Source organism: Vanellus vanellus (assembly GCF_965231255.1).
Source record: "Vanellus vanellus genome assembly, chromosome: 3".
NCBI classification, from domain to species: Eukaryota; Metazoa; Chordata; class Aves; order Charadriiformes; family Charadriidae; genus Vanellus; species Vanellus vanellus.
Window position 1 is genome coordinate 121,854,955 of NC_138907.1, and position 25,928 is coordinate 121,880,882.

A 25,928-nucleotide genomic window follows, 5' to 3' on the forward strand; every position below is an offset into this window, starting at 1 on the left:
GGGCACACAGGACTAAAATGCAATGAGGCTACAGAGATTAATGATGCAAAAGAGCTGATGCTCAGATGAAACAGTAATTATTACAGTGAGCAGTGAGAGAATGAAAATGTCCCTCTAGTCAACAGTCCTATGATCCGGAGATCTGTGGACAAGAGGACGAATTGGCTTTCTCTCTAGTCTGACAGAACAAGCAATACTGGGACATGTTCCATGCCCTGCTGCCTTTCCAGTCGCACAGGCAGCTTCTGGAAAACCACTGCCTCCCAGCCTTACAGCATGCTGACATATTCCCATGTTCAGGTGTGCATGTCCTGCTTGCTGTGGACAGCCTGTCTCATCTGTGCAGGAACCTGCCTTTGCAGGCTCAATATGGATGCGGCAGGTGAGTCCGATCATGAGGTTAACAGATGCACAGATGTTCTTGAGCATCTGGCATATGCCCAACTTCACTGTGGGATTAGTCACCCGTCTCAAAACTAGGTGTCTAAATCTGTTTGTGGATCCATCTGTGATGACTGCTGTCTTGGAAGAGGCTCCTATCTCCTCCAGAGCATCTAAGAGTTACCATAATGCAAAAGTTAAAGTGTTTGAAAACATTCTTTCAAAGCCAGATAGGTTTTGCAATCACAAGCAGCAACATATGGCTCGGATTTCAGATTTGGATGTGTCACCCTCATTGGAGAAAAACAAGTAACAGTGAGTAACCAAAGTAACGGATGTGATAAATAGGCTTTGGCTATGATTTCTTTTTTTCACCAGGAAGAGGTAATAAAGCAATAGTCATGCTGGGAAGCAGCCTTAAACTGACTAAAACCCATTCATTGTGGTGAACTTGATGATATGGACATTACATCACTGAGACCGATTCCAGTTTTAAAGCCAATGCTGTCTGCAAGCTGCAGCCGGTGAAATCCTCCAGCGTGGCTTTGTTGCCATCTGATTTGGGTTTTTACCCTGTCAGAGGTTGGGATGATAAAGATAGTAGATCAGGGAGTATTATCATACTAAACGCAGCTGGTAAGATGAATTACCTGCTGAGGGCTTAGACTAAGAGTTGTGAAATGAAACTGGCCAGCAATCTGCATTTGTGGAGTGATCCTGCGAAGGGGAATTCACCTTGTACCAGGAGCAAGGCTGGAGGGACGTGCGACTTCTAGAAAGCGGAGCCAGGAGTAAAGAGGATAAAGCGAGCTGATCCCACTCTCCCCTAAACCCAAACTTTAGTTTAAAACACCCTATTCCAAAAGCACAGCTGATATCTTTAAACATATCCACATGTGGAAGTTTCACCATAGCCCGGATTTGTATTTGCTCTTTGGCGGTGTACTGAAGCAATCGAGCAGTAATGAAAGCGGAGGGTAACTCTGGCCCAAACTGTGTAAGTGGGCTCTCTGTCATCTGTGAGGTCTTAAAGTGGGTTTTGTTGCTCTGCTGTGGGATTTGAGCTTTGTGGGCTTAAAAGGTTCTTGGCAGGGGCCTGGCTCTGCTTAGCAGTCCTTACCTCAGGCTTAGGGATATGGAGTTGGCATTTGTCCTTCCCCGTATCTCTGATGCGTGGGATCACTTGTTTGTCACCGATGTCAGGAGGGAATGTCATGCAACATCTGCAGTTTGCATTTCGCGAGCAAACAAGCAGCAAAAGAAAAGAGATGTTGCCCTGAATGAGTGTGCTGTCTGGTGCAACGAGTGCCACATCTTATCTTCCTGTTCTGAAGACTTGGAAAATGTGAATTTGTCCAGCTGCAGGGAACCGTAGCCCAGCTCTGCTCTACCACATTGCTGGGCTTGGCTTCCCTGCATCTTTTTGAGAGGCTAATTGCATGATTTATGGATAAGAGAGCCTCTGTTTTCTTGTCTCTATGAGCTCTGGGAATGGGTACCTGGAGGGGAAAACTTCTGACCTGTGATCACCTCCTGAAGAAGTACCAATAAACTTGGAGATCTCACTTCAACCCAGTTCCCTAAGGACTTGTTTACATCTAGAAGTTAAATTGCCTACATGCACTTTATAACAGCCAACAGGAGTGATGCTGAGACCCCTGAGACGTGGGGGTAAAAGAAAATACCATGTTGTCACTTCTAGAGCTCTGAATGACATGGTGGTGACTGTGATTTATGAGGGTGCTGTAGCCTCATCTATCACTCAGCCGTATCTCAGATGTATTATTGACATCTTCAGTGCTAGTTAGTGAGGGGATAAAGATGCTTGAATATGACATTTTGGCATCCAGTTAAATGACCTCCTCATCACAGATCCTGTGAAGTGTATAAGGGAGATGGTCCCCCTTGGGATGGTTTTGATTGCTGCTTTTATATTTTTCGGTTCAATGTGTTATGGGGAGGATGAACATGTTAACAGATAAAAAAAACAAAACCAAGAGGGGAGACCAAGCTAATTTCGGTATTGATGTAGTCCTCCCTCAAAATACTGCTGCCCTGGCGTTTACGGGAGTGCACAAGGTATTTGTGCTTAGAAATTGCGTGGAGGGAAAAACAGGGAAAATTCCCCGTTTCGACAAAAAGTAAGTCTTTGAAGTGAATACTTTGTCAAATTTTGCCCATAAAGTCCATCGCTTTTATTTCAGAGCCAGAAGAATATGACTGATTCCAAGAGAATGGCTCAGGCCTTACCATGGGGAAAATGAGAAGAGTATTTGGGTTTACCATATGGGAGCCTGGTGTTGTCAGTAGAGTTTAGTCGGATCTTGTAATGTGGGTACCTCAGATGACTTTCTGCCACTCCTACATTCACCAGATTTTGGTGCTCATTAGCGTTTTGGAGGTCAGTAGCAACAGTAAAAACTTGCCTAAATTGTGGCTGTTTGCTACGAGTACCAAGGAAATGGAAACCTTTGCAATGCTATGGTGAAGTCAAACTGGCAGTCACTTACAAGCAGTCAGAGATCAATATTGCGTAACATCTTCAGTAATGACCTGGATAATGGGACGGATTTTGTAGGTGGTACCAAATTGGACAGGACAGTTGTTACAGCAGGGGGTAGGGACCTTGAGGAACCTCAGTGAGCTGGAGAAACCCTATGAAATGTTATGAAGTTCAACAAAGGCAAGTTCTGCACCTGAATAACCCTCTACAACAGCGAAAGCTAGGGACCAGCTGGCTAGAAAGCAGCTCTGCAGAAAAAGGACCAATGGGTCTTGGGGGACAAGAAGTTGACCATGAGTCAGTGGTGTGGTCGTGTGGCAATGGTGGCCAAGTGGATACTGGACTTTATTAGTAAGAATATTGTAAGCATGTCAAGGGGAGGGTTTATCCACTGTATTTGGTATTCCAGTACTCGACTTAACTGTAGTACTGGAGTGTCCAGTTTGGGGCTCCCCAGATAAAGAGATATGTTGAAAAATTGGAACAAATCCAGTGAAGGGCCACTAAGCTGGTTGGGGGCCTGGGACACACAGCATTGAGAAGTAGTACATTGTTGAACATAAACTAGATGACAACATTTTAAAATGTAAGGATTCTCAAACACAGAATGAAAGAGTGAGGTGTAAATGTGCATTCAGGAAAGTGGATTTAGTAAAGATTTTCATTTAATTATTCATAGAGTGGAATAGTAGTGTATCAAATATGGTTGGACTTGATGATCTTAAAGGTCCCTTCCAACTTAGACAGTTCTATGATTCTGTGATTCTATATGGGGAAATGCTGAGGAACCCGGGTTTGTTCAGTCTCAAAACGAGAAAGCTCAGGGTGGGATCTTATTGCTGTTTTCTACTACCTAATAGATGGCTCTACAGAAATGCTCAGAAAAAACCCAAGCAAACACCAAAAGCAGTGAACGCAAGTTGCAGCAATAGAAATCTGATTAGGTACAAGGAAAAAATTCTTCACCTGGAGAGTGGTTTAGCCCTAGAACAGGTGCCCAAAGAGTCTGGGGAATATTTATCTGTGGAGATTTTCAAAACTCGCCTGGGCAAATTCCTGAGCAACCTGATGTAACATCAAAAGCTGGCTGTGCTTTGAGCAGGAGGTTGGACTGGATAGGCTCCAGGTATTGCTTCCAACTAACTTATTGTATGGTTTATGTGCTGCAGTCCCAACAGGTGACTTTTCTCCTGGATATATTTTCAATATTAAAATTTGCAAAAAGTCCACGTAGAAGAAGCTTTAAAAATCCCAGTGCCTTACTTTCTATGCTAGGGAATTTCATCCCCACCTATAATTGAAGCATAGAGAGTCTCTTCTGCTTTTCTGGTCATTTTGGCTAGCGCGGGTTGGGCTGAAGCAGCCTGGCAATTGGAAAATTGAGGATTTCACTACTGATATTTGTGAATATGGAGGTCTGGTCTGTGCCTGAAGAAGCTGGGTATCTAGGGCTACAGGTATACACGTTTACATGGTAAACTAGTAGTGCCAGGGCCTGGGCACAGATACTGGACATAGCTCTGTAGTGTTAAATTGTAGTGTAAGTGGTCCATGGTGTGGTTAGTTGCCTTGGCTCAGCTAACACTCTCCTAGGCAGTCCAGAAGATGGTTTGAGGTTGGTTATAGGACAGGGACTGGGTTTCACCACTCTGTTTTGGAGGGTAAAAGTGTTTAATAGCATGGATGTGGGTTGTTCCACCACAGTTGGCATCAAGGCCGGGGAATGGGCCAGGGTAAGTTTTCATTTACCAGTGAACAAGCAGCCGAACAGCACAGGCTGGACCTGGGCACTGTTAAAATACAAGTAGGGTTTGCAGCGTTAGGACCTGCTCTGGCAGATGGATCTGCATGGAAGAGGCTCTCTGCTTGGGTGTTGTAACTCAAGCTCTGTCTGTATTGGTAGTGGGGCTGGGGAAGGCGCTAGAGCAGGGTCCCACCACTGGCTGTAGGCAGCATGGCATGTTGTTGTCAGTGGGTAGCATGGGCAAGGCTGTCCTCTCCTGGGGAAAAAAAGATGCAGCTACCACCTGATAAAGGTAGCATCAGGATTGTGCTCATCTCCTGTCTACACATCAGCTACTGTGTACTGAATACAGCGAGAAAGAGCTGGCTGCCTGTCTCTGTGGCTGGCTGATCTCATGTCCATGCAGCAAAACCCTCTACCATGTACTCCTGCTCCTCTCTGTTCCATCCAAAATATCCAGGGAGGCCTTCTCTGCAAATTGACGATTGGGACTAGCCCTGTTATATCTCGGACTATATTACCTGTTTGGGGTAATGCTAGTGGGCAAAATCATTCCATGGAACAGGGTAGCACTTAAACAAAGGGAATACTGGTGTGTCCAGATTTGAACCCTTTTTGGTTTCCTGGTGCAGATGCTGCTGCTAAAGTCAGTATGGATGGAGACCATAGCCTGCCCAGAACTGCACAGGAGGAAGGAGGTCATCGATACCAAGACACGTCTGGTGATGGCTAGAAAAACTGGTGATGTTAGTGTGAGGGCATATGACAGGCAGAACTCCTAGAAATGTTTTCAATGTGCTGAATCTACAGATCTGGCACCTGAAGAGTCAGCCCAGGTTAGGTGGGGGTGGAGTCTGTAGTTTGTTACCACTCATTCCTACATGTGTAGCGTTCCAAAGCCTGACCATCTCTAGTGACGATGTATGCAAAAGACTTGTCGTGCCTTTCACAGGACCAGAAATGGGTAATTCCCCACCCTCCCGCAGAGGTGGTGTGCTCCTGTGCTGGGGAGCGAGGGCCCTGTGCAGGCAGGCGTGGGATGCTGTCTGTTGTGTGTGAGAACAATAACAACTGAAAAGAATAGGCGTCCTCCATGAAATCCTGTGCAGTGCTAAGATTTGATGAGTGCCTCTAACTGGACATCTGACAAAAAGACAATAAAACAAGATTGCTGCATGCCAGATGTTTCCACTGGAACCTCTGGCGTTCATTGGATCAAAAATCCCCTAAGGAAGTTCGGGTGGTTCAGTATGAAAATTCTCACATGGGGCCCTGTTCTTTTGTCATTTGCAGCATGTGAAATAAAATGCTGCCTTTGGTTTGAGAAAAAAGACATTTTACCCTCTACGCTTAGTTTTCTCTGGCTTTCCTGTGTCTCTCATAGCTTTTATTGTTGTGCTGGTTCTAGCGTTTGGGCTTCAGTTTCCCGTTCCCTGCCTCCTGATTAGTGACCAAAAGGGGTTTGTAGTCCTTTCTCTGTAGCTTTCCTGTTGCTTTTAGCAACAGCTTAATGTTGAAGAAATGTCTTCTTGTCAGCTTCCTCTTGTGCTTGGCCCTGGCTGGACAGTGAAAGCAAATTATCGGTCTAGCAGCGAAAAATTTGAGAGCTTGTCTGTACAAATCAATTTTCACCTTAGCTGAGAAAACAGGCACAAACCATCTGATAGAAAATAATACTTGGGAAAATATTTGCTTTTGGAGCTTTCCATATTCTAAATTCCTGATATAACAAACATTTCTACTTGCATGGAGTAAACACAGAATATTTCTACTTAGATGGTAGAAATTAACATTATAATTATTCGACCTCATAGTAACCCTCATTAGACTTCTTAGAAATACAACATCTTCTAAGAGCAGACAGGGACACTGATCACCTCTGTCTGCAGAAGGGAGCCAGAGGTGGTGACTTGAGACAACTCTCTTGGACAATACAAAGGCAAAAAAAGCCTACCCAAACTCGCCTGATCTCTTCTCCTCAAAATGAAACAAGCAAAACCTGGAAAAGATCAACACACCCAAATCAAGCCAGAGTTTTACCCTTCCTTGAACAAGATCACAATGTCCATCTCCCTTACACCCGCGAGGTGGGAATTTGCTAATAACTTTGTATGTTACTGTGGTCAACTGTGTTATCAGATAGATAAATAAATCTACAGGAATTCCATATGAATAAGTTAAATCCCTGGAGTTGTTCAAGGCCAGGCTAGATGGGGCTTTGAGCAACCTGGTCAAGTGGGAGGTGTCCCTGCCCATGGCAGGGGGGTTGGAACTCGATGATCTTCAAGGTCCCTTCCAACCCAAACCGTTCTACGATTCTATGACTCTAACTGTAATATTAGCGTATTTTCTGTTCCTATGACAGTCTCTTAGTTTATGAGGAAGCTTGCAGTATTTCTGGATAAATATATTGGAGTGAGACTCCTGAGATCTGAGTCTTTTTCCATGCTCTGCACTGATTTGCTATCAGTCTTTTTAATTTTCTATGACTCTGTTTCTCCATTAAAATGAAGATACTGATACCTGTCTTACAGTTTTTTTCAGACATTTATGGAATAAATGCCAGTTGAGAAGGAATTATTTTTATTACCGATAGCCTTTTCCCTTTGAAAACAAGCCATCTTTTATTTGCAGCCTTCTTTCTATGGATGTATGGGGGTTTCTGATTCTTCACTATTCTTTTTAGTAATTTTCTTTCATCAATTTCCAATTTATTAGAGGAATTTGAGAGTCAGATATACCTTCCCATGTTGACACAAAGATTTTGAAATACTCATGGAAAGCTCATATGTATGTGCTCTCACAGTCTGCATCTGGTAAAATTTTTTAGGCAATTTCTAGTGTGAATGGACAAATATTCACAAATAGGTATCCTTTTTCCCTTTTAGATTGTCAGTCGGCTACTGCTCTTCAACTCATGATCAAGCGCTGTCACGGGAAAAGAAGCTGCAGCATATACGCCAGCACCTATGAATTTGGAGATCCTTGCTACCCAGGCATCCGAAAGCATCTTAATGTCATCTACACCTGTGGTGAGCCACAAAATTCTCTTACTTTGACTCTCATTGGGGTATGTGTTTGATGAACAGTGGTGTGTAAGAACAACAAGACTTGTAATTGTACATAAAAAGTTGTTGAACTTCCAGTTGGCTCACGGTGATTCTTATTTGGTCAACAAAGGAAAGACCTGTGGAACACCTGAGTGGTTTAATTCTGTCTCTTTTTCTACTCATTGGCTTGATAGAAAAAGCAAAAAACATGGAAATGATATTTTGTTCACCCATTCAACGCTGCCTCTGCAAGGCAGGAATATCTGCCAGTTAAATCAACCCACTCAGTGGATGCTTACATCCTGAACGTTAGCGTCCTGCTGTTTTGTTTGACTGCAGCAAAGTTGTGCTTATCAGTAGAAGCCTCATTACTTTGTTCTGCATTTTGTTTTGTACAGTCGAATAAGACAATCGCCAATCCATACTCATCCACGGCGTTAATAGAAAATCACTCCCAAAATCTTCAGGTGAACATTGCAACATTTTCCTAATAAAATATTGTTATTTGAAAAAGAAACAAACAGTTGGAGCTCTCCGTTGGGAGCTTAAGTCACAGTGTTGTGGAGACACTGTACGCCTATTTGACTAGTCATCTTGTTTTGCAACAGAGAAAAGAATGTTCCTCTTAGAGCTCTGTGGTATGAAAACAACATCAGGTCTGTCTTCTTCCAGTGATGACATTTTGGTCATTTGTAGCTGATATATTTGAAAATATTTGCCTGAGGGTTTTGCTTATATAGTTGTTGCTAGGAACAGCCCAGTCTCTCTCCGTTCCTTTCTACGTCCACCTGGAAGAGGAAAGTCTGGTTCTGTTTTGAATCTGCTGAGTAGATGACTGAGCATGTAGTAGAGGAGGTGCTGGCTGTGTCCTCAGGCAACAACAGGTCTGTGGGTCTATGTGGCGCTGCCCCATTCTGAATCTGAGAGCCGGTGTTTGAGATGGAGTCACTATGGCGTTTTGTGTAGTTGCTGCAGCACGGCTGGTGTACAACACCTTGAAGAGCAGAGAGTGAAGTGCAGGAGCATCAGGCTCTGAGCTCCTGCCTGGCTGTTGTTTCATTTGGCAGGTGTGGCAGGAAAGTTGAATTTCTTTTTTCTCTGGGTTTCTTTGTTTTTGTTTTAAATGATATAGCAAGAAGTAGCAAGGCTATCCATGCAAAGCTTTGTGAAACTTCTAACCAGGAAGGCGATCTTGTATCACTTTTCTTGTAAAGAGACTGGAGAGAAGCTTATCCTCGTGGGGATTTGATGGAAACCAAAGCGATGCAGTGAAACAGGAGCTTCATAACTCAAAAATGAACAAACCAAACAGAACCCCATGATGTATTTCCAAAAGGATACCACCTTCAAAGGCCTCCGCAGCATTATTCTGGCATTGTTGTCCTGGTCCCAAAGTCCACTACAAAAGACATTGATGATCTCTTAATCTGACCTTAACTTTCCTAGTCATAGCCTAACTGCATCAGGAAATGAGTCATGCTTGAGAGCACAAAATGACACGTTTTGCTTTTTAGTGGGTGAAATCTGCCTCATCCTTTGAAGGTGGCCATGGCTCCTTTTCAAAATCATGATCTCAGACATGTCTTTGAGCTGGATTTTGTGTTCAGCAGACACATATTTCTCCCCTCAAACAGCAAAATCATTCAAAATATGAAAACCAAATAAACAAGAAATCAAATTCCAGTCCCATGTGCTCGTGTCAGACAGAAGTAAATCCTGGCATTGTTTTAAAAGAAATGATAAAACCAAGCAGTGTAGAAAACCTCCTTTTGGATATCTCTTTGTTTCAAGTTTCCATAAAGCTGCATGCATTATTGCTCCTGGTATGGTGTTCTTCTACTTTCACAAAACCTGCGGGAGTGAAAGGGGACAGGCTTTGACTGACAAATGTGACTGCACTTTCCTGTGACCTGTATGTAGATACGCATCCCTGTTCCCCACCTCTTGCAGTTGGAAACGCTTAATCCCTGGAGTGCAGGATGAGGCTTTGCTGCTATTCACTGGAGAGCAGTGAAAGACGCAGGCTGACCCTGGCATAGCTTGGGAAATGTGACGGGTGTACAAAATGGGTTTCTCTGAGCATCACTTCAGCCTTTCTTGTTGCTGCTTCAAATAGGTGACTTCATCACTCTCTGAGATCAAGCAGTGCAGTCAGCCTGGTCTTTAAGGTCCCTTCCAACCTAAACCATTCTATGGTTCTATGATGCTCTGTCACTCCCCGGCTGCCAGGCTGTGGCACAAATGTCCTGCCATGGCCTGGCAGTTTGGACCGTGTCAGTGGTCTCACCTGTGAGAAAAACTGTGATGTGTCCTTGGCCAGTGTTACTGACCCACTGTGCTGCTTCAGAAGAGGTGGTGAGAGCAAGAAGAGGTGGTGAGAGCAAGGGTACTGATGGACGTGGCGGTGTGGGTAGGAGGGCCTTCACGCAGACGTTTCCCATGTGAGAAACTTCAGTAGTTATGGGGACGGGGCAGCTTAACTCTGCTCTTGGTGCTAAAGCATGGGGAGGGCTGGAAAGAGAAAAACACATCTTTTACTGATAGCAATTAATGAAAAAAAAAAATCTGTTGAGGGAGTAATTTACGAGGTGACAAAAGGTAATATTAATTGAAAACTCATGTGTTCTTGCCAGAAATCACAGCCCTTTTGCTGAGGTGGACTTTGTGACAGGCATTAATGCTGGTGTTGGCTGTGTAGAGCAATGACTAGTGAAGAGCTAATGAGGCGACTTATCTCCCAATCCTGGCAGGAGAACATCTGCAAGCGTCTCAGGTCAGCACGTACAGACTGTTCTTCTCTGGCTTGACAGCAGCAGCAGAGCCCTATCCTAGGTCTCCAAGAGGTGAATGGATGAGGCAACAGCTTTGGTTTCTTTAAGCCATGTCCAAATTTCTTAGAGGTTCATTCCTCCAGCCTCCATGTTTTATTGGACATGAGAATTCCTGCCAGACATAAACAATTTTGTTGATGAATCTGGTTTTAAGTAAAGGTGTCATCTAGCTTTTTGCTCAGCTGTATTTTTTGGAATAATTTGTTAAAATTTCTCCAGCCAGTGGGAGTGTGTCAAGTTCAGCGGTTCTCCGTATCATATTATATCCCCTTGCATCTTGCGTTAAATGCCTATTGGCATCGCTTAGCTGAGAGGGAAGTGCTACAAGTTAGCGTGTACGTACAAGGTGATTGAAACAAGCAAGTAACCGACAGCCCGACGCGATAGCGATCTCTCATGTGCATTAGGGTCCCATTAGCCCGGCCAAGGAAACAGATGAAAAATCCTCCAACGTTAAAAACATTCCAAACCTGAACCTTGGCAGGAGCTGAAATAATAAATTTTGGCCCAAAGCCAGATTTAGCTAATGGGATGGTGTAGAAGGTGGGATTTTCCAGTGTGTGGGTCCTATTACTGCATTAATAAATACATTAATTATTTTTTTAAAAGGGAAAGGCAAGTTAATTCTGGGAAAGCACATAACACATGGTGAGATTGCTTTCTGAGTGTGGCAGCTGTAACTAGAGGGGGATTTAAAAATTTTAGCTCTGCCTTTTCTTTAAAATACCCTGAAACACTTAGAGGGTAACAGCAAATAAGAGAGTATGAATGCAACTGAGGAAAATAGTGCAATAGAGACTTGACAGAAGTCTTTCTCTCTTTATCTTCTACCCCCACCCACCCCTCACCCCACCCCCATCTCCCTGTCTCTCTTTCTTTGGTATAAAGCATTGTATTTGTAATATCTGTGGGTAGCTTGCTAGTGGTTCTGTACTTGCTGATATAACTTACTGTGCTCCCGAACTTTTCCTTTTTCTTAATTGTCCACTTATTACCTTCAAAGACTCCCTTTAGTTCTCTAGCTCTCTCTAGATCTCTTTTTTCTCTAGTATACTAGACTTGTTTTTTTGGCTTCTGTTGAAGTCCTAACTCAGCAACGTATTAAAACATTGCATTGAATTTTTCTCATGCGCCTAATGCCACTTGCATTCAAGGAAGTGCCTAAGTGTGTGCTTTATTTTAAGACCTACCCATAAATATCAGGAAAGTTAAATATTTTCTCAAATACTTCCTCAAATGGGGATGAGGGGCTTTGTCTGCATGTAAAGAGAAACCTTATTCTTAGCACTGAAAGTCAAGGGAGCAATCCTGAGTGCCTACTATCCCGACCGCCAGACCTGTCGCCCTGTGCAGTCGATGGAGGCTGTAAACGTAAAACCTCTGCTGTCCTTTAAATACAGGCATCGGTCAGAAATGTCCTGATGAGAAAAGAAGAGAAGAGAAGAGAAAAGAAAAGAAAAGGAAAGAAAAGGAAAGAAAAGGAAAGAAAAGAAAAGAAAAGAAAAGAAAAGAAAAGAAAAGAAAGAAAAGAAAAGAAAAGAAAAGAAAAGAAAAGAAAAGAAAAGAAAAGAAAAGAAAAGAAAAGAAAAGAAAAGAAAAGAAAAGAAAAGAGAGAAAAAGAGGAAAGGAAAGGAAAGGAAAGGAAAGGAAAGGAAAGGAAAGGAAAGGAAAGGAAAGGAAAGGAAAGGAAAGGAAAGGAAAGGAAAGGAAAGGAAAAGGAAAGGAAAGGAAAGGAAAGGAAAGGAAAGGAAAGGAAAGGAAAGGAAAGGAAAGGAAAGGAAAGGAAAGGAAAGGAAAGGAAAGGAAAGGAAAGGAAAGGAAAGGAAAGGAAAGGAAAGGAAAGATGGAGATTGGATTGTCAATTTCTTTGTGGCTAAGCACGTTTCAGTGGGTTGGCTGTTGGTTCTGATCGCTGGTGACTTTTTAGTGCCTTTATTGGACATAGGTTGGACAAAATGGAATAAATATGGTCTTGGATGTATTTTTGATGTGAATTTCCATCGTGTGTTTGGATGTGTCTGTGCCTCCCGCTTGGTTCATGCTCAATGGAAAGGGGTCCTTGGGCTGAGAGCTAATGAACTGCCATGGTAACTCATAAATTGCTTGGAAAATCCTGCAGTTCTGCTGCATTAATAATCCTGCCATCCTGCTTTATGAGGCAGTAAGGTGGGTCCCAGAGGCCAAGCACTTCACATCCTGATGGGAGAACCGGGCAGGTAAAGGATAAAGCGTGAGCGCAGGGACAGCAGCTATTGTTTCGCGGTGGCTAATGCTGCTCTTAGACAAGAGAGGTCTGAGGTGGTTGCCCTCATGATGGTGATGAAGAGGGAGGCTGAAGGGCTGCACAAATTCTCTCCTGTCATCTCTAAGGGCCTGTGCTCTAGTCCATTAACTCCTGTGCAGTAAATCTATCAATGCCTCAGGCTGGATGAATGCAGTGGTCCCTTTTGCTCTTAAAATTTATGAATTCATTAACGTAGAAAATGTATTTTTATCACTGCAAAAAGGCTTTCTATTAAAAGCAATTTCTATAAAAAGCAATGTCCAAAATCTGCAAAAGATAGAAAAAGAACAATTTCAGACTTCCAAGCAAAAAACAAAAGCATTTTGACTCTTTTGAAACAGGGCAATACAGACAGGGTCTTGCCAGAGAAAGACAGAATATATAATGCAGACTTCCTTTCTTCAAAAGTTGAAATAAAATCAATGTCTACAAACAAGTAAACATTTTCAGCAACCCAGCTCTAGGGATATTAAACGGAATATGTAATGCTTGATAATGTCTGTTTAACTGGGATTCTTGTGTCAAACTCTAAAGCAGAACTCACAGACACATAGATTTTAAATTCGTGGCCACATAGCTTGGCTTCCCAAATAAATAAAGAACAGAATAATGATATAATGTAACTCCATTATGTGGCTACTTTCAATGTTAAGAATTTCAGTTCAGAGATGTCTTGGGACATCTGTTCAAATACTCTGTCTTATTTTCCTAAGGTAATAGAAATTAGTCCAGTAATTTTTGTATCAAGCCTATGATTCTATTCAAGCTATAGCGCATTTTTAAACAGTAATGACTGCAAATAATGAAAAATTCATGAAGTGGGATTCATCTGACCAAGCGTAGACACAAAAGCCATAGAGATTTATAGTGTAGACATTCCCATCTCAGAAAAATTCCTTTTACAGGTAATGGAGAGAAACAGCTGCTTTTGAGGCACAAATCATCTCATCCTAAAGTAGGTCCCTGAAAGTGATGAACTGCATATTTGAAGTGACAGTTCTCCTGTACTGACAATAAAGGGAGCTTCTGGTGCTTGGCTGAGATATTGTTGTCTACATGTAGGACCTCTACAATGCAGATATCAACATCTGGTTACATGGCTTTCAACCACTGTGTTCTTACTCAAATGCTCCTTTTGGTCAAAATTATCACCTCCACATAAAGATAATGACACATAATGATAATAAAAACACCAGTGTTTTCTCCTTACATTTATTGGTTTCCACTCCCACTGTTTGACTGGATCTCCAAATATCATAGATTTATCCAGGTAAGAGATGAACGTGATGCTTATTTAAATTCTTAAGGGGGGTTTCTTCCTCTGAACCCTGAGAAATCATCTTTAGCCACACAGGAGTGTTAGTGCTGAAAAAGTTCTCAAATAGCAGCTCAGTGTCTTGTGCCCTAGCTCAGCGTTACATCGGTCTCCAGATTTGGGTTTGGAAAAGAATTTTTGGGTTAATTGGATTTGCATGGGATTGAGGCCCACTTTCTACATTTCACCTTTATAAATTTCCCTGATGTTTCTAGGAGCTAGGATGGAGTCAATAACTGCTGTCTTCTTTGACCAGCTTTCAGGTTTTTATTCCTTTGGTCTTTTGTTCTCAAGGTCAGACTTGTTGTAGACCGTCAGGGACTGCGGCTGGTGGTGTGGGAGAGGGGGCAGAGTAGATCTTCATTGGTGATGTACCATTCGTTGCCTGTTCCTGTAAGTGAATGGACTTGTTGAACCTCATCCCCGCCTTTTACACATTTCCATCCAGGGGAAGGAAAAGCGAGGAGCTTGTTTCTCCTTTCATAAAATTAGACCTCACTTTCCGAAATACTCATACTTCACAGAACCTGTTAAAAAAGCATCTGGCAGTGTAACTAAAGAGTGCACCGTGGAGTGCAAGCACAAAACTTAAGGCTGACATTTTCCAACTTCTGAGTCGATGACTTTGTCATCTTTGGTGATGTTATCTTAACAGTTTTTGTGGATGCAGTTTCCTGGAGCTTAGAGAGAAGCAAAGGAAACCCCTCAGCCAGCAAGGCTCATATAATTTGGATTCATGGCTCAAATCTGTTGGAGATCATGGATTCCCTGAGGGCAAAGACAAGATGTCAGCTCTGGCTGACCAGCGCTATAGTGAGTGGGGCGCATGCTTTACTAATGGGCTTGGAGGTACCTGCTAATAACAGAGACTATAGCAGCTCTGCCATCCTGCATCAAGGAGGAATATGCGATAGAGGTAAAGAACGGTTTAGGTTTCATGTTAGTGACTGCGCAAGAATGTAAAATGTGAGTGACATGGCACAAACAGCCTGATTAGTTTTAATATGAATCTTGGTAAATTACGTAATCGGAGGCTGTCATTGTGCTGCTCCTGTTTCTCTTTGCTTACTGTACGACCCACTGCAGCTTGATCTGAGTCATACATCCAGAAGAGTCCGAACACGTCTGGCCTGGCTGGCCCGGACACAGCCACTCTTCATTACCTGGGCAGAATGAGCCTGTGTCTGACATAGATTAGGGTAAATAAATATTCTGAGGAAGCAGAGCTCTGCATCTCAGGTGGAGGAGGAGCAGGTAATGCTGTCACCTCAAAGGAAAGGTTTAAAAGCCCTTTGATTCTTGCAGAGAAGAAATGGAGACCTGGAGATAAAAATCATTGCCTTGGGGGTGGGGAGGAAGGAAGATGGGGTTGGAGGAAGTAGAGAGAGAGTTCAAAGGACAACTTTATGATGATCCTAAGCAGAAAGAGCTGTAAGACGAATGCCGCCTTACAATTAGGCAAGCTTTGCAAACCTGCTGCTGTGATCCTCTATCTCTGCCGGTACTGGGAAACATATAGAGCTTCTGCTATGGAAAAAAAGAAGAGTCCCATAAAGAGTTAGCTACAGTACTCTGCAACCCCTGACCCCCACTGTTCACAAGGTGTGTGCACCTGAGGCCTTTATTCCTTTTTGGTTTTGTTTCAGTTGATAAGGACCATAGTCTAAAAGTCACAGGGAAGTGCATGAGGGGCTCACTGCGAGTTTCCCGTTGAGTGTAAGGAGCTGCAGGTGATTTTGCTCAGGGTCTGTAATGCTCCTGGCTAGGGGCTGCTGGAGCCCCATGGAGTCATGGTGTAGTCCCAAAGTGGGGTTGTCTAAAGTACGCCAATGGCTGGATGCAGGGAAGGGTGGTTGGACTGTCATGGTGGAGTAGGTGATAGCAAGGATGGGAAGGAGGCAGGGGGGACTTTTTTCATTCAGGTATTATCCATATATTTTAGAAATTTAGAAATTTAAGAAATGTTTTAGAATGGACTGAGTTTCTTTTGTAATAACAGTAACGCTAAACTGTAACGTAATGAAGATTTTATGGGGGCTGACAAACCTTTGAGGTTTCTAAACAGATTTGCTCATTGAATTATTTCCTCTGGCATAAATATGCACGTGTTCTGGGGACTGAACAGCAATCTGCCAACTGGAGAACTGACTTCAGGCTGGGGGTAGGTCTGGGGGTCTTCCTGGCTGTCCCTGCTTGAATAAGGAGGACACAGCCTTGAAAGTAGTTGTGATCCATCCATGATTTTACTCCAGAAAAGCAGACCTACCTGAGAATGGTTTGCAAGATGACGTCTGAATGTACTGTATCTAAAGGAAATCTTTCAGGAAGTCTGGAGAGAGATAACTGGAGCAGAATTAAAGTTACATGGGTTATCTATATGGTGATATTTTTCCGTAAGCATAGCCCTACAGTCCAGACCTTTTTGTCTTTGACATACTGACTAATGGTGTTCTTTTAAAAGTTCTAACTATGAATAAGTGGTCGATATTTACCGTTTTATTGTCACAGACTACTTTTTTACCTGGGAACCTCATTGAATATCCTCATTAAATAGGGTTACCGTTGATTCCCCATTCCTGTCAAGACCTGCAAGGGTTTCAAATATAGTAATTAACAGTAATGTCGCCATATATGAATCTTCTTTACTGAGAAGGTGGGAGGCAGCCCGTCTGCCAGCCCCTTTCATGCAGGAGACTGCAGGCTATAGCCAGAGGAATGTCTCAGCGATGAATGGCTGACCCTTCATTCAGTGATCACCCTAACTCCTCCTAATTGAGGTTAATGCCAAAAGCATTGACACCTTGATGCTAACTCATTAGTGCCTGGAGGCTACAGGAGATTGCTGACAGCTCAGTGAAACACTCATTAGATTAAATTTAAAGGGAGCATTTGACACCATGACCAATTAAGATATATTTGCATGGATCACATATATATTTGCCTTTCCTTTTTCAAAATGTATCAAGACAATGCCATTCCCTTGCACCGTTGGTAGAAGGGTTCACAGCCAGTGTCTTTCTGTGAACACGTGCGCATTTCTCTGCTGGCACGTACCACTGCTCTGCTGATTTCTAGCTGCCCGCTCTTCCCTTTCTCCACGTTAATGCGAAGCAAACAGGAAATTCTCTGGGACTTGGAAAATCCTTTTTCCTGACCATGAAAAGAGAACTGCAAGAGTGGGACGGAGAGGGGAAATAAATAGCAATTTTGTGAGAGCCACCAAAGATGCAAATATATGCGACCTCCGTGATGGGGTCCCTTGGTACAATTGGGGTTTGTGAGCTGCTGCTGAAATGGAATAACAGTAACAGCCACTCAGGGGTGTCTGTAGCCCATGGATGAAAGGTACATGGGCATCAAATGTGTATTTAATTGTTGGGAAGTGCACTGATGGTTTGCACAATGTTGCCATGCCTGCAGGTCTGAGCAAGGACTGTCCCGTTGTGCAATGCACTCACTTATTAAGAAGTAGTCCCTGCTATGAGTAATTTAGTGGTTACATAGGCAGGGCCAGGCAGACTTTGGGAGAAAGTATTAGTCTCATTTTATGCGTGGAGACAATATTTACCCAAGGGTTTGTGTCGCCGGAGCTGAACCTAAGATCTATCAACATAGCGCCTTACCTGTGCATGCCTCCTCCCTACCTAGCAGCTTATCAATGTATATATTCTGCGGTGACTTTGTTAGACAAATAGATCCATGCTTTGTTCTTCCAGGTGGACTTTTCACCATGCAGCATTTCCTGCCTGATCCTTTCTCACATGAGATGAAAAGACAGCAGCAGGATGTGGCAAGATAATTTCTATTTTTTTCCTGTTTTGAAACTCAGCTGTGGCTCTCTGCGGCCAAACCAAGTAGGGAGGGCTCTCCATAGCAGGCAGCCGTTAACATCCCCTTCATGGACCAGGCAGGGAGGAGGATGCTGTGCCTTATATGACTTACGTGATTTATAACAGCTGAATGATGGCCAACCTCGGTCTCTTTAGCCATGTGTCACTAAAGAGTATTTCTCTTGTTCCATTTCAAGTTCTGGGCTGGGAGAGGCGAAGTGATGGTAGGGCATAGCAGCTGACATTTCTGTGTCTTCACACTAACCAGGAGCACGTCCAGCCCCACTTCATCCTTCAGTGGTATAACAGAAGTCCAGAGAACCACTCTTTTCCCCCACTTTGGACATTTTCTTGCACTCCTGCTTGATCTCTGAGGCCCAAGGCACGGATATTTTATCTTCTGGCTGTATGGAGATCTTGGAATGGACTTTTACAGTCTTGGTGTCTGGTCATCCCTGCACTGGTGCTTAGAGAAGGGGGTGCCAGTGAGGCATTGAAGAGTAGAGGCCCCCAGAAAGTTCCTTAGGTAATGTCTGCTCAGCGCAGATGGCCTTTTGGGGGGCACTCCACCTTCAATTACAGCGGGGAGGAGATTGCCATGGGAGTTACATCCCAGCAGTCTTATCTTCAAGAAACTTTCTTAAACATCCAGCTGGCTTCTATTTTTCCTACCTCCATTCCATGACATCCATTTATTCAAAGCGTATGCACCCAAACAGTTAATGGCTCTTCAGACAGACACTTCAAATACTGTTGACAGTGGCTACTTTTTGTGTCCTGTTTTAGTCATTGTTTAGCTAAGCCATTCATGTTCAGCTCCTTTAATCTTTCCTCATAAATCAACCTGTCCAGTCGCTCAATTGTCTTTTTGTTGCTCTTTTCCACAATTACCTGTATCTTTTAACAAACACTGGGCAGGCTTATGATTATTTTTCCCCTGGGGGCCAGCAGAGACTTACAATTTCTTTGCCTTATATTAGCACCAGCTTTTGTTTCGGCGCCACGCAGTACCAGCACCAGTACCCCGGAAGAAAAGCTGCCTCTCTCTCTGGAGTTTCAGTCCCAAGTATCCTGCTGCTCAGTACTGCACTTATTTTCCCTTATTTAGCTGAACTGAGCCCAGGAAAGTAGCAATTTCTGCATGTCAGAATAGAGAAGCATTTCTGCATGGGCAATAACAAGGTCATGGGGAACAGTATCAGCATCCCTTGCTGGCCAGTGGTGTTCCCAGCCTTACTAATACAAAGGCCAGGGGCCTTAAGGGTGACTGATACTGCATAATATAAACAATGAAGCAAATCCTACTAAATCCCTTTAGAAGATATTTAACTAAATTCCTAACCCATGAGGCCACCCTGGGCTATCTCTTATCTTTAAAAGCCATCTCACAGCTGCCTGCAAAGACTCTGGAGGCTGGTTAATCCAAGCAGATGGACCCTTGGTGTCGGTGCCTTCAGGGGAAGGAGGGAAAGAGTGAGGGCAGAGACTTGGAGGTCTCTTTTTTGAATGGGTGTCACTCCATTTCAGTCCAAGCCAAAGCCTCAGGGAGAGGAAGATACCTGGTATGCAGCTCCATCTGGAGTCCAGCGGACCTGTTCCCTACCTGGTCAAAAGTTGCCTCAGCCTGGATGCTTATAGCTCGCAGTGACCTGCGAGTATGTGTCAAGGACCAGTTTGTAGATGGGACTTGCACTTTCTAGTCCCTAGATCATATCTATTTGCTTCAAGCTTTGATGAAATTCTTGTCGTATTTCCTTTAGAAGGAAAAAACACCTCTTGGAAGAGACAAAAAATGCCCTTTTTTACAGGTGTACATGAAAAATTAGAAAGATGGATCCTCTCATAAAAAGGCAAAACCCCACCACATTTCTTCTCCCTCCTTATCAACAAGTGTTGCTTCTTTATCTTTGGACAGGCATGGTAGTTAGCATGGCACAGTGGATGGGCACTGGCCTAAGGCCAAGAGGCTTTCTTCTTAGACCCCCGATTTGTCACCCGCTCTTTGATACTGAGCAGTCACTTGGCTTCTGCCTCGTGTGGTTAGGCTGCAGGTCCTAGGGCTGTTTGCTCAGCATCTGGCACGAGAGAACAGCAGCCTCACCACCTCCCATGGGCTTTCAGTATATGCATCTAGTGCAGACATGATCATACAGATGCGATGAGTCTCTGCTTTCAGTGCCTACAGTTGCTGTTGAACTTTATTGACATGAAGCTTGGAAAGATCAGCTGTTAAGCTCCTGTCTGACATAACCATTGCTGTCACGATAATTCACTCAGTCATGAATTCAATGACTGTCTCACATTTCTCTTTAATTTTTTTGTTTCTTCTTTTGAAGCATTGTTATAATTCTTACTATGAAAAATAACTAATATTAAATTCTCTTCTCCCTTATGTTTTTTTCAGTGAAGAGACCAAACCATCCAGGATTTATCCCAAGATTACATACTAACACACATTTTTTAAGGTGCTGTATGTTGATCAAAGGGTCTGACTTCTGCTGAGTGAAAGCTGTACCTGATTCCCACAAGTAAGAAAGGCAAAATTTCTCCTCTGTGCTATTAGAGATTATCAAAACCTTCTGCAGATGCCTTGGGTATCGGTGAAGAATGAAGTATAGGATGTCAGTGCTGTGTTGCGGCTCTTTTTTGAGAGAACTGAGCCACCTATTAAATTGGACTTGGAACGTGTGTAATGTAAATTTTCTGTCAGATGTTTCTTAGCTTATTACAGTATTAACAAACAAATGGCTTTTCTTTCATTTCTCACCTCATCATTCTTTGTCCCCTAAGTTATGCCTAATTAAAAATGAGGGTGCCTTTGACAGTAAAGAAAATGAAATGGGGAAGGCACAGATATTGGTTTGTATTTTTTGTTTTTCTTTCCTTCCTGTTCCCATTCAGCGTTGTCAGGGTAGTGATTTTCTCTTAAGCAGCACTTAGGCCTATGCATATGTTTGCATTTAATTTCCAGATGGGGAGGCAAGCTTCTAATAACAGCCCAAGTTGCTGCTTTATAGATCTGGATGACTGACTTACCCTCCTTTTGCAGCTGGCCAAGAAACTGCGCCCCGTGCCCTGGGATGCCGACACACTCAGGGCTGAGCCAGGCTTTTTGACTTTCAAGCTAAACCGGTGCAAGAAACGTTTTACCTGTCCCAGACTGCAAAAAGGTTCACCCAGCTCTTTACATATGAGAGGCTGGCTTGCTCTTGAATTCAGGATCATAACGAACCGCCTTACTTTCTGGTATGATGGCTCTTTGTAAAGGTGTTTCCTGAAGTCTTGAGCAGATAGGTTTTATTCAAGGAAATGTATTTAATTATTAGCACTGACATATTGGTTAAGGCAAAATATTTTCCTAAGTGAAGGGAATTGTAACGATTCCTCTCTGTTTCTCTGTAAGCACTTCTCTGCAGACTTCTTGGAGGGAACGCCGTGTCTTTAGCTGTGTCTCAGGTGTCTTGTCCTGTCTTGATGAGTTGTGTTTTCCTGAGGGACCTTACCTAGCGAGTCATAGATCTCAGTGTATCTGGGTCCAGCCTACAGATGCTTTTGAAGTTCAAGACTAAAAGTTTGGACTAGCAGTGGATGCGATCTTGAGTGTAAGTAGAGGGATGGAGTACTGAGTGCATAGACGTATTGATCTGGATAGGAATGCAGTTGCAAATAGGTATGTTATTAAACACACTCTAATGCCGACCAGATGTAGCCGTCTACGGTATAATCAGCTACATATGGACTAGATATGCTGGCCTCCCTTTGTAGTCAGTGTATGAAAAGAAATAGACATTTCTGGGTTGCAGTTCATCTCCTTTTCAAGTACATATCTCAGGTAGCTTACAAGTGCTTATTTCTCTCTTTTGTTTTTAAAGGAACCCATGGTGACTAGACCAAGTGTGAATATCTGCATTGTTGAGATCTAAAGTTAGGTCAGATAATTCTTACCTTGAATGCGCTTTCTACAAAATTACATATTTTCAACAACTCTTTGTCATTACTTTCCCAACTCTTCAAACCTCATGATATTTAAATGAAATTCTAGTACCTTGTTGATTATGTTTACTAAAAAGCTTCAAATCTTTTTCTTTTTAAACTTACTAGTCTGTGACCGTTTCATATCTTACTACCAGAAAAGACAAAAATTCCATATGTAGTTCAATAATATCTGCTTTTGGGAAATAATCTCTCTTCTGAAGGGTTCTTATTCTTCAGTGGATTTGTACCCAGTTTTGCAGGATGGGATTCAGGTTTTGATTCTGATACTGAATGTAGCTGTCTGGAGGTCAGTAAGATATCAAAGCTGCTGCTGTCGCCAGTGAGCCCAGGAAACTTGGTTTTGTACTGACTAGATGCCTAGAGCTGAGTTGCCCTTATATACTTACATAATTATATTGTTTTATTTATAGGTCCTGCTTAATATTTGCACACCCTGTCTTTGATGTTTCACCCTGGGGCCTTTCAAAAGCACTGGACACTCATGTTTAGCTGGATCACGGGTATTTGACCAGCTGAATTATTCTCAGACTGTAAAGACCAGATCAGTGCTCATAATAATGGGAACTCACACACCTCATACCCATGTGGACATTTACATTGCAGACACTGAAATACGTGTGTCTGAATCCAATGCTGACTCCCCACTTCTTGTCGCTGAGCAAGGATGAAACCCTGGGAAGGGTTTATCTTTTTCTGAGGGATGCAGTGGTCCTAATATAGTTTCATTGCTCGGGCAGCTGTCCCCGTGGAGGACAGCAAGAATGCAAGAGAGGGAAGGCTAGTGTTGCTATTTATTTCTTGTTTTTAGCCATCTTCGAAAACAACAGATCCCCCAAATGGACATGGCAGTGTTATCCTTCTTATTGCAAAGAAGAGCAAAGAGCCTCTTCTCTATTTTGAGACATCAAAGGAATCCATGTCCTTCTGAAGGGCATTTCCTTTTCTCAGTAAGTGATAAAAGAAAAACTTTCCCATTCTCTTTATTTCAGTGGAAACTTACCCAGCTCAGAAGCAAGGGTTTGGGGTTAGGGCTAGACTCTATAACATGGAAAACATGTGAACATGGAAAAAATTGCAACCAGAAATGCTTTGTACCAACCCAAGAACAACAATTTTCTGCAGTCAAAAGCTCCTGGTGATATTTATGCACTGTAGTAACGCAGAGCTCTCTGGCAGGTCCATACTTTGCACACCAACTCTGTGGGATATCTGTCCACACGAAAGCAGCTGGGGTGACACCACCAGAGCTGTGAACACCTCCATAACCCTCCTGCCTTCTCATTGCCTGGTTGTCCTGGGTGCACCCTGCGCTGCCAGGGCACAGGTGACCACAACGTGGTCTCATGTGCCTGGAGGTGTTTTACCTCAACAAGCATGGTGGGTCCTGCCTGATTTGGAGGACATGTTCTGGCTGGACAACGAGCTGCTTGCTTTGACAATCTGTGTCACCTGGAGAAAGGACCAGGGCCCCTCCGGTGGAGTGAACACTCTCAGTAACACAGGGAAACTCTCTTCTCTCCAGCAAAGGAGCGTGTTTAGTGCATGGCAGCTTCCAGCTAGACCCTGCAGCCTGGGATGCTCTCCAGGGCCTACCCAGCCCTGATCTTGGCAGAAGCCAGAAACGGCCTAGTTAGAGCCCTTTCCAGCTGGCTCCGAGCCTGTCGGCACCATCTGCCAGTGGATGTGTTGCAGTGTGCCATGGCTTGGCCACTCCGCTCTCCCTGTGCCATGGAGGTATCCTGGGAGCTACTGGTGTTGGTTCGGTGCCCACCGGTAGGAAATCCCTGTGCCGGGGGAATCCCTCTGACTCGCAGCCCCCAGCATCTTCTGCTCCCTTTGTGTCTCGCAGGCAGCAGAGAGGGCAGGGGATGAGTTTGAATACATCGAGGAGGCAGCTACGACACCTGCCAGGCATCCCCTGAGCACCACAGCAGATGCTGCTCTGTGCCAGTTTGGACGTTTAACTGTGTTTAGGACAGACTCCCCGTGGGCTACACTTGTGCTGTAAAGATGTTCCCTGGCCCTAAGAGCAAGGCAAGGCATTTGAATAGAGAAACTCTCTGTACCCAAACTACCAGCAGTGAAAAGTCCCCTGGCTGTGCTGTCCCCTGGACCATGCCAGGGTGCTGCTTGGCTGAGCACAGGCCAAAATATCTCTGGGAATTTTCTTAGTTAGAACATATGTACAATTGCAAGCCAGTGCTTGAGCCCTTTAGTTTACTAATATAGATATGCCCTGGATTTGACCTCCAGATCAGGGAAATTTACTGATCATTATTCTTCCAGTCCCTTTTTGTTTATTTGTCAGTCTTTCTGGGATAACAGGCTACGGTATTCAGCAGCCTGGTGTACTTAGAAACATCCCTGCTCCAGATCAGGACGGATTTCCCGCCAGAAAGGGCAATGGGGCTCCAGAGCAATGTCTTACAGGGGAAGCGTTGAGACAGTCTGGCCCTTGTGTGATGGAGAGTGAATCTTGCCTTGGCCAGGGAATGGCCAGCCAACCCTGAACTTGGGAGTGTTTTCCGCCTTGGCTCCGGTGATAGTGGGAGAGCAAGGGAGGGACAGAGGAGAGGGCTGTGCCCTGCCGCTGCAGGGGAAGCCACCCCATTTTTTCTCTTAGGCTATTCTCAAATATTTTTGTCCAGTTCTTTCTCTTGTTTTTGTTGCCATAAGGTTGGCAAAGCAATATCTGCTAAAGCTGGTTGTTCCCTCCGCACAGGGAACACAGCCGCTCAACTGCTTAACAAGTCTCCTCTTCTCCTTTTCCTCTGAGAAGGGGTTCTCAGAGAGCAGCAGCTGCTCCACATACCCGGTACATTCAGGGCAGGAGGATGTCTCCTCTCTGATACTAATGACTTTGCCTGTTTGGAAGCAAAAAGGATGTTGGACAACATCCACCATTATTTAGGTTGGTGGTAGAAACCAAGCTGGGCTAATTTGATAACTTTGAAAAATACAGGCTCCTCAGACCAGTGTTTCTTTTGGACAAGTACATTCAAGTAGCATTTAATTTATTTCTTTAATAATAATTAAAAAAAAAAACAAAACCAAAACATAATACTCTTTACTAAATGTTCCCAGTTCAGTCTGAACTCTGATTTGCTTTGAAGGTGCTTGGGATCATATCCTGTGGCCAGGAGAAGCTGCAGCATTTCTAGTCATTAACCGGGAATGAGTCTGAAACGGGCTTTGGGGTTCAGAAGTGAGGAGGTGCTGGAGTAACCTTTCTAGTCAGGGTTTGAATCCCTTCTTAGACAACGAATATTGCAGGGAGAAAGGCCAAACTCCCCAAACACACTGGGCAAAGCAGGTCAATAAGGGATGATGTCTTGTCTGAGCCGGTCCTAGGACCTGCTGCAAAATCTTCCAGTGGAGTCAACAGGTTTTGAGTCAGGTCTCAGATGATTCTGTTCTGCAATAAACACAGAGGAACAGCAGTAATTGTAGACCATGGTGTTCATTTTGGTCACTATGATGTTATTATAACTGATTCGCTGTCCACAAACACACCCTGTTTCCTTTGCTTGCCTAGCAGCTCTTATGAACCAAACATGTTGTTGAAAGGGAGCTGCAGAAAATGTGGTTTCCCTGAGCTTTTCAAACATGTTATAAAACCAGTGGAGCCAAAGTAATCATCATTATTAGTAAGCAGACTTGGAGCCTGAGTCTGAATTCGCCGTGAGTATAAACAACCTACGTTCGTGTGCATCCTGCCTGCCTTGGGTGATGAAGGTTTCACTGTGAGATTAGGGGTTGAAGTGTCTGAGATAATAATTTCAGCTGTGTGCCTCTTAGAGCTATAAAGCTCATAGAATATCAGAAAATTTATTGCTGTGCCTTAGTTGCAAACTCCCTGGAGTGGACAAGGGTTATGGAACTCATGATAAATAGCATGTGCTAATATCTAGCAAATGATAATGCAGACCACAGAAAAGTACAGAGAGAGGAAAATATATTCCCAAGGGCTGACAACTCATGTAAAGAGCCAAGA

At 43.6% G+C, this 25,928-nt stretch overlaps 1 protein-coding gene across 2 annotated transcripts in view; it reads left to right on the forward strand.

Moving 5' to 3' along the window:
* LOC309670192 (protein eva-1 homolog C-like) overlaps window positions 1-25,928 on the forward strand; it is a gene marked incomplete at both ends in the record, with an annotated part of 214,753 nt that overhangs the window by 98,310 nt on the left and 90,515 nt on the right. For both annotated transcript variants that reach the window (XM_082481038.1, XM_082481039.1), the window contains one exon: window positions 7,517-7,660. In XM_082481038.1, coding sequence (XP_082337164.1) covers window positions 7,517-7,660 — 144 coding nt within the window. The remainder of the gene's footprint in view (window positions 1-7,516; window positions 7,661-25,928) is intronic.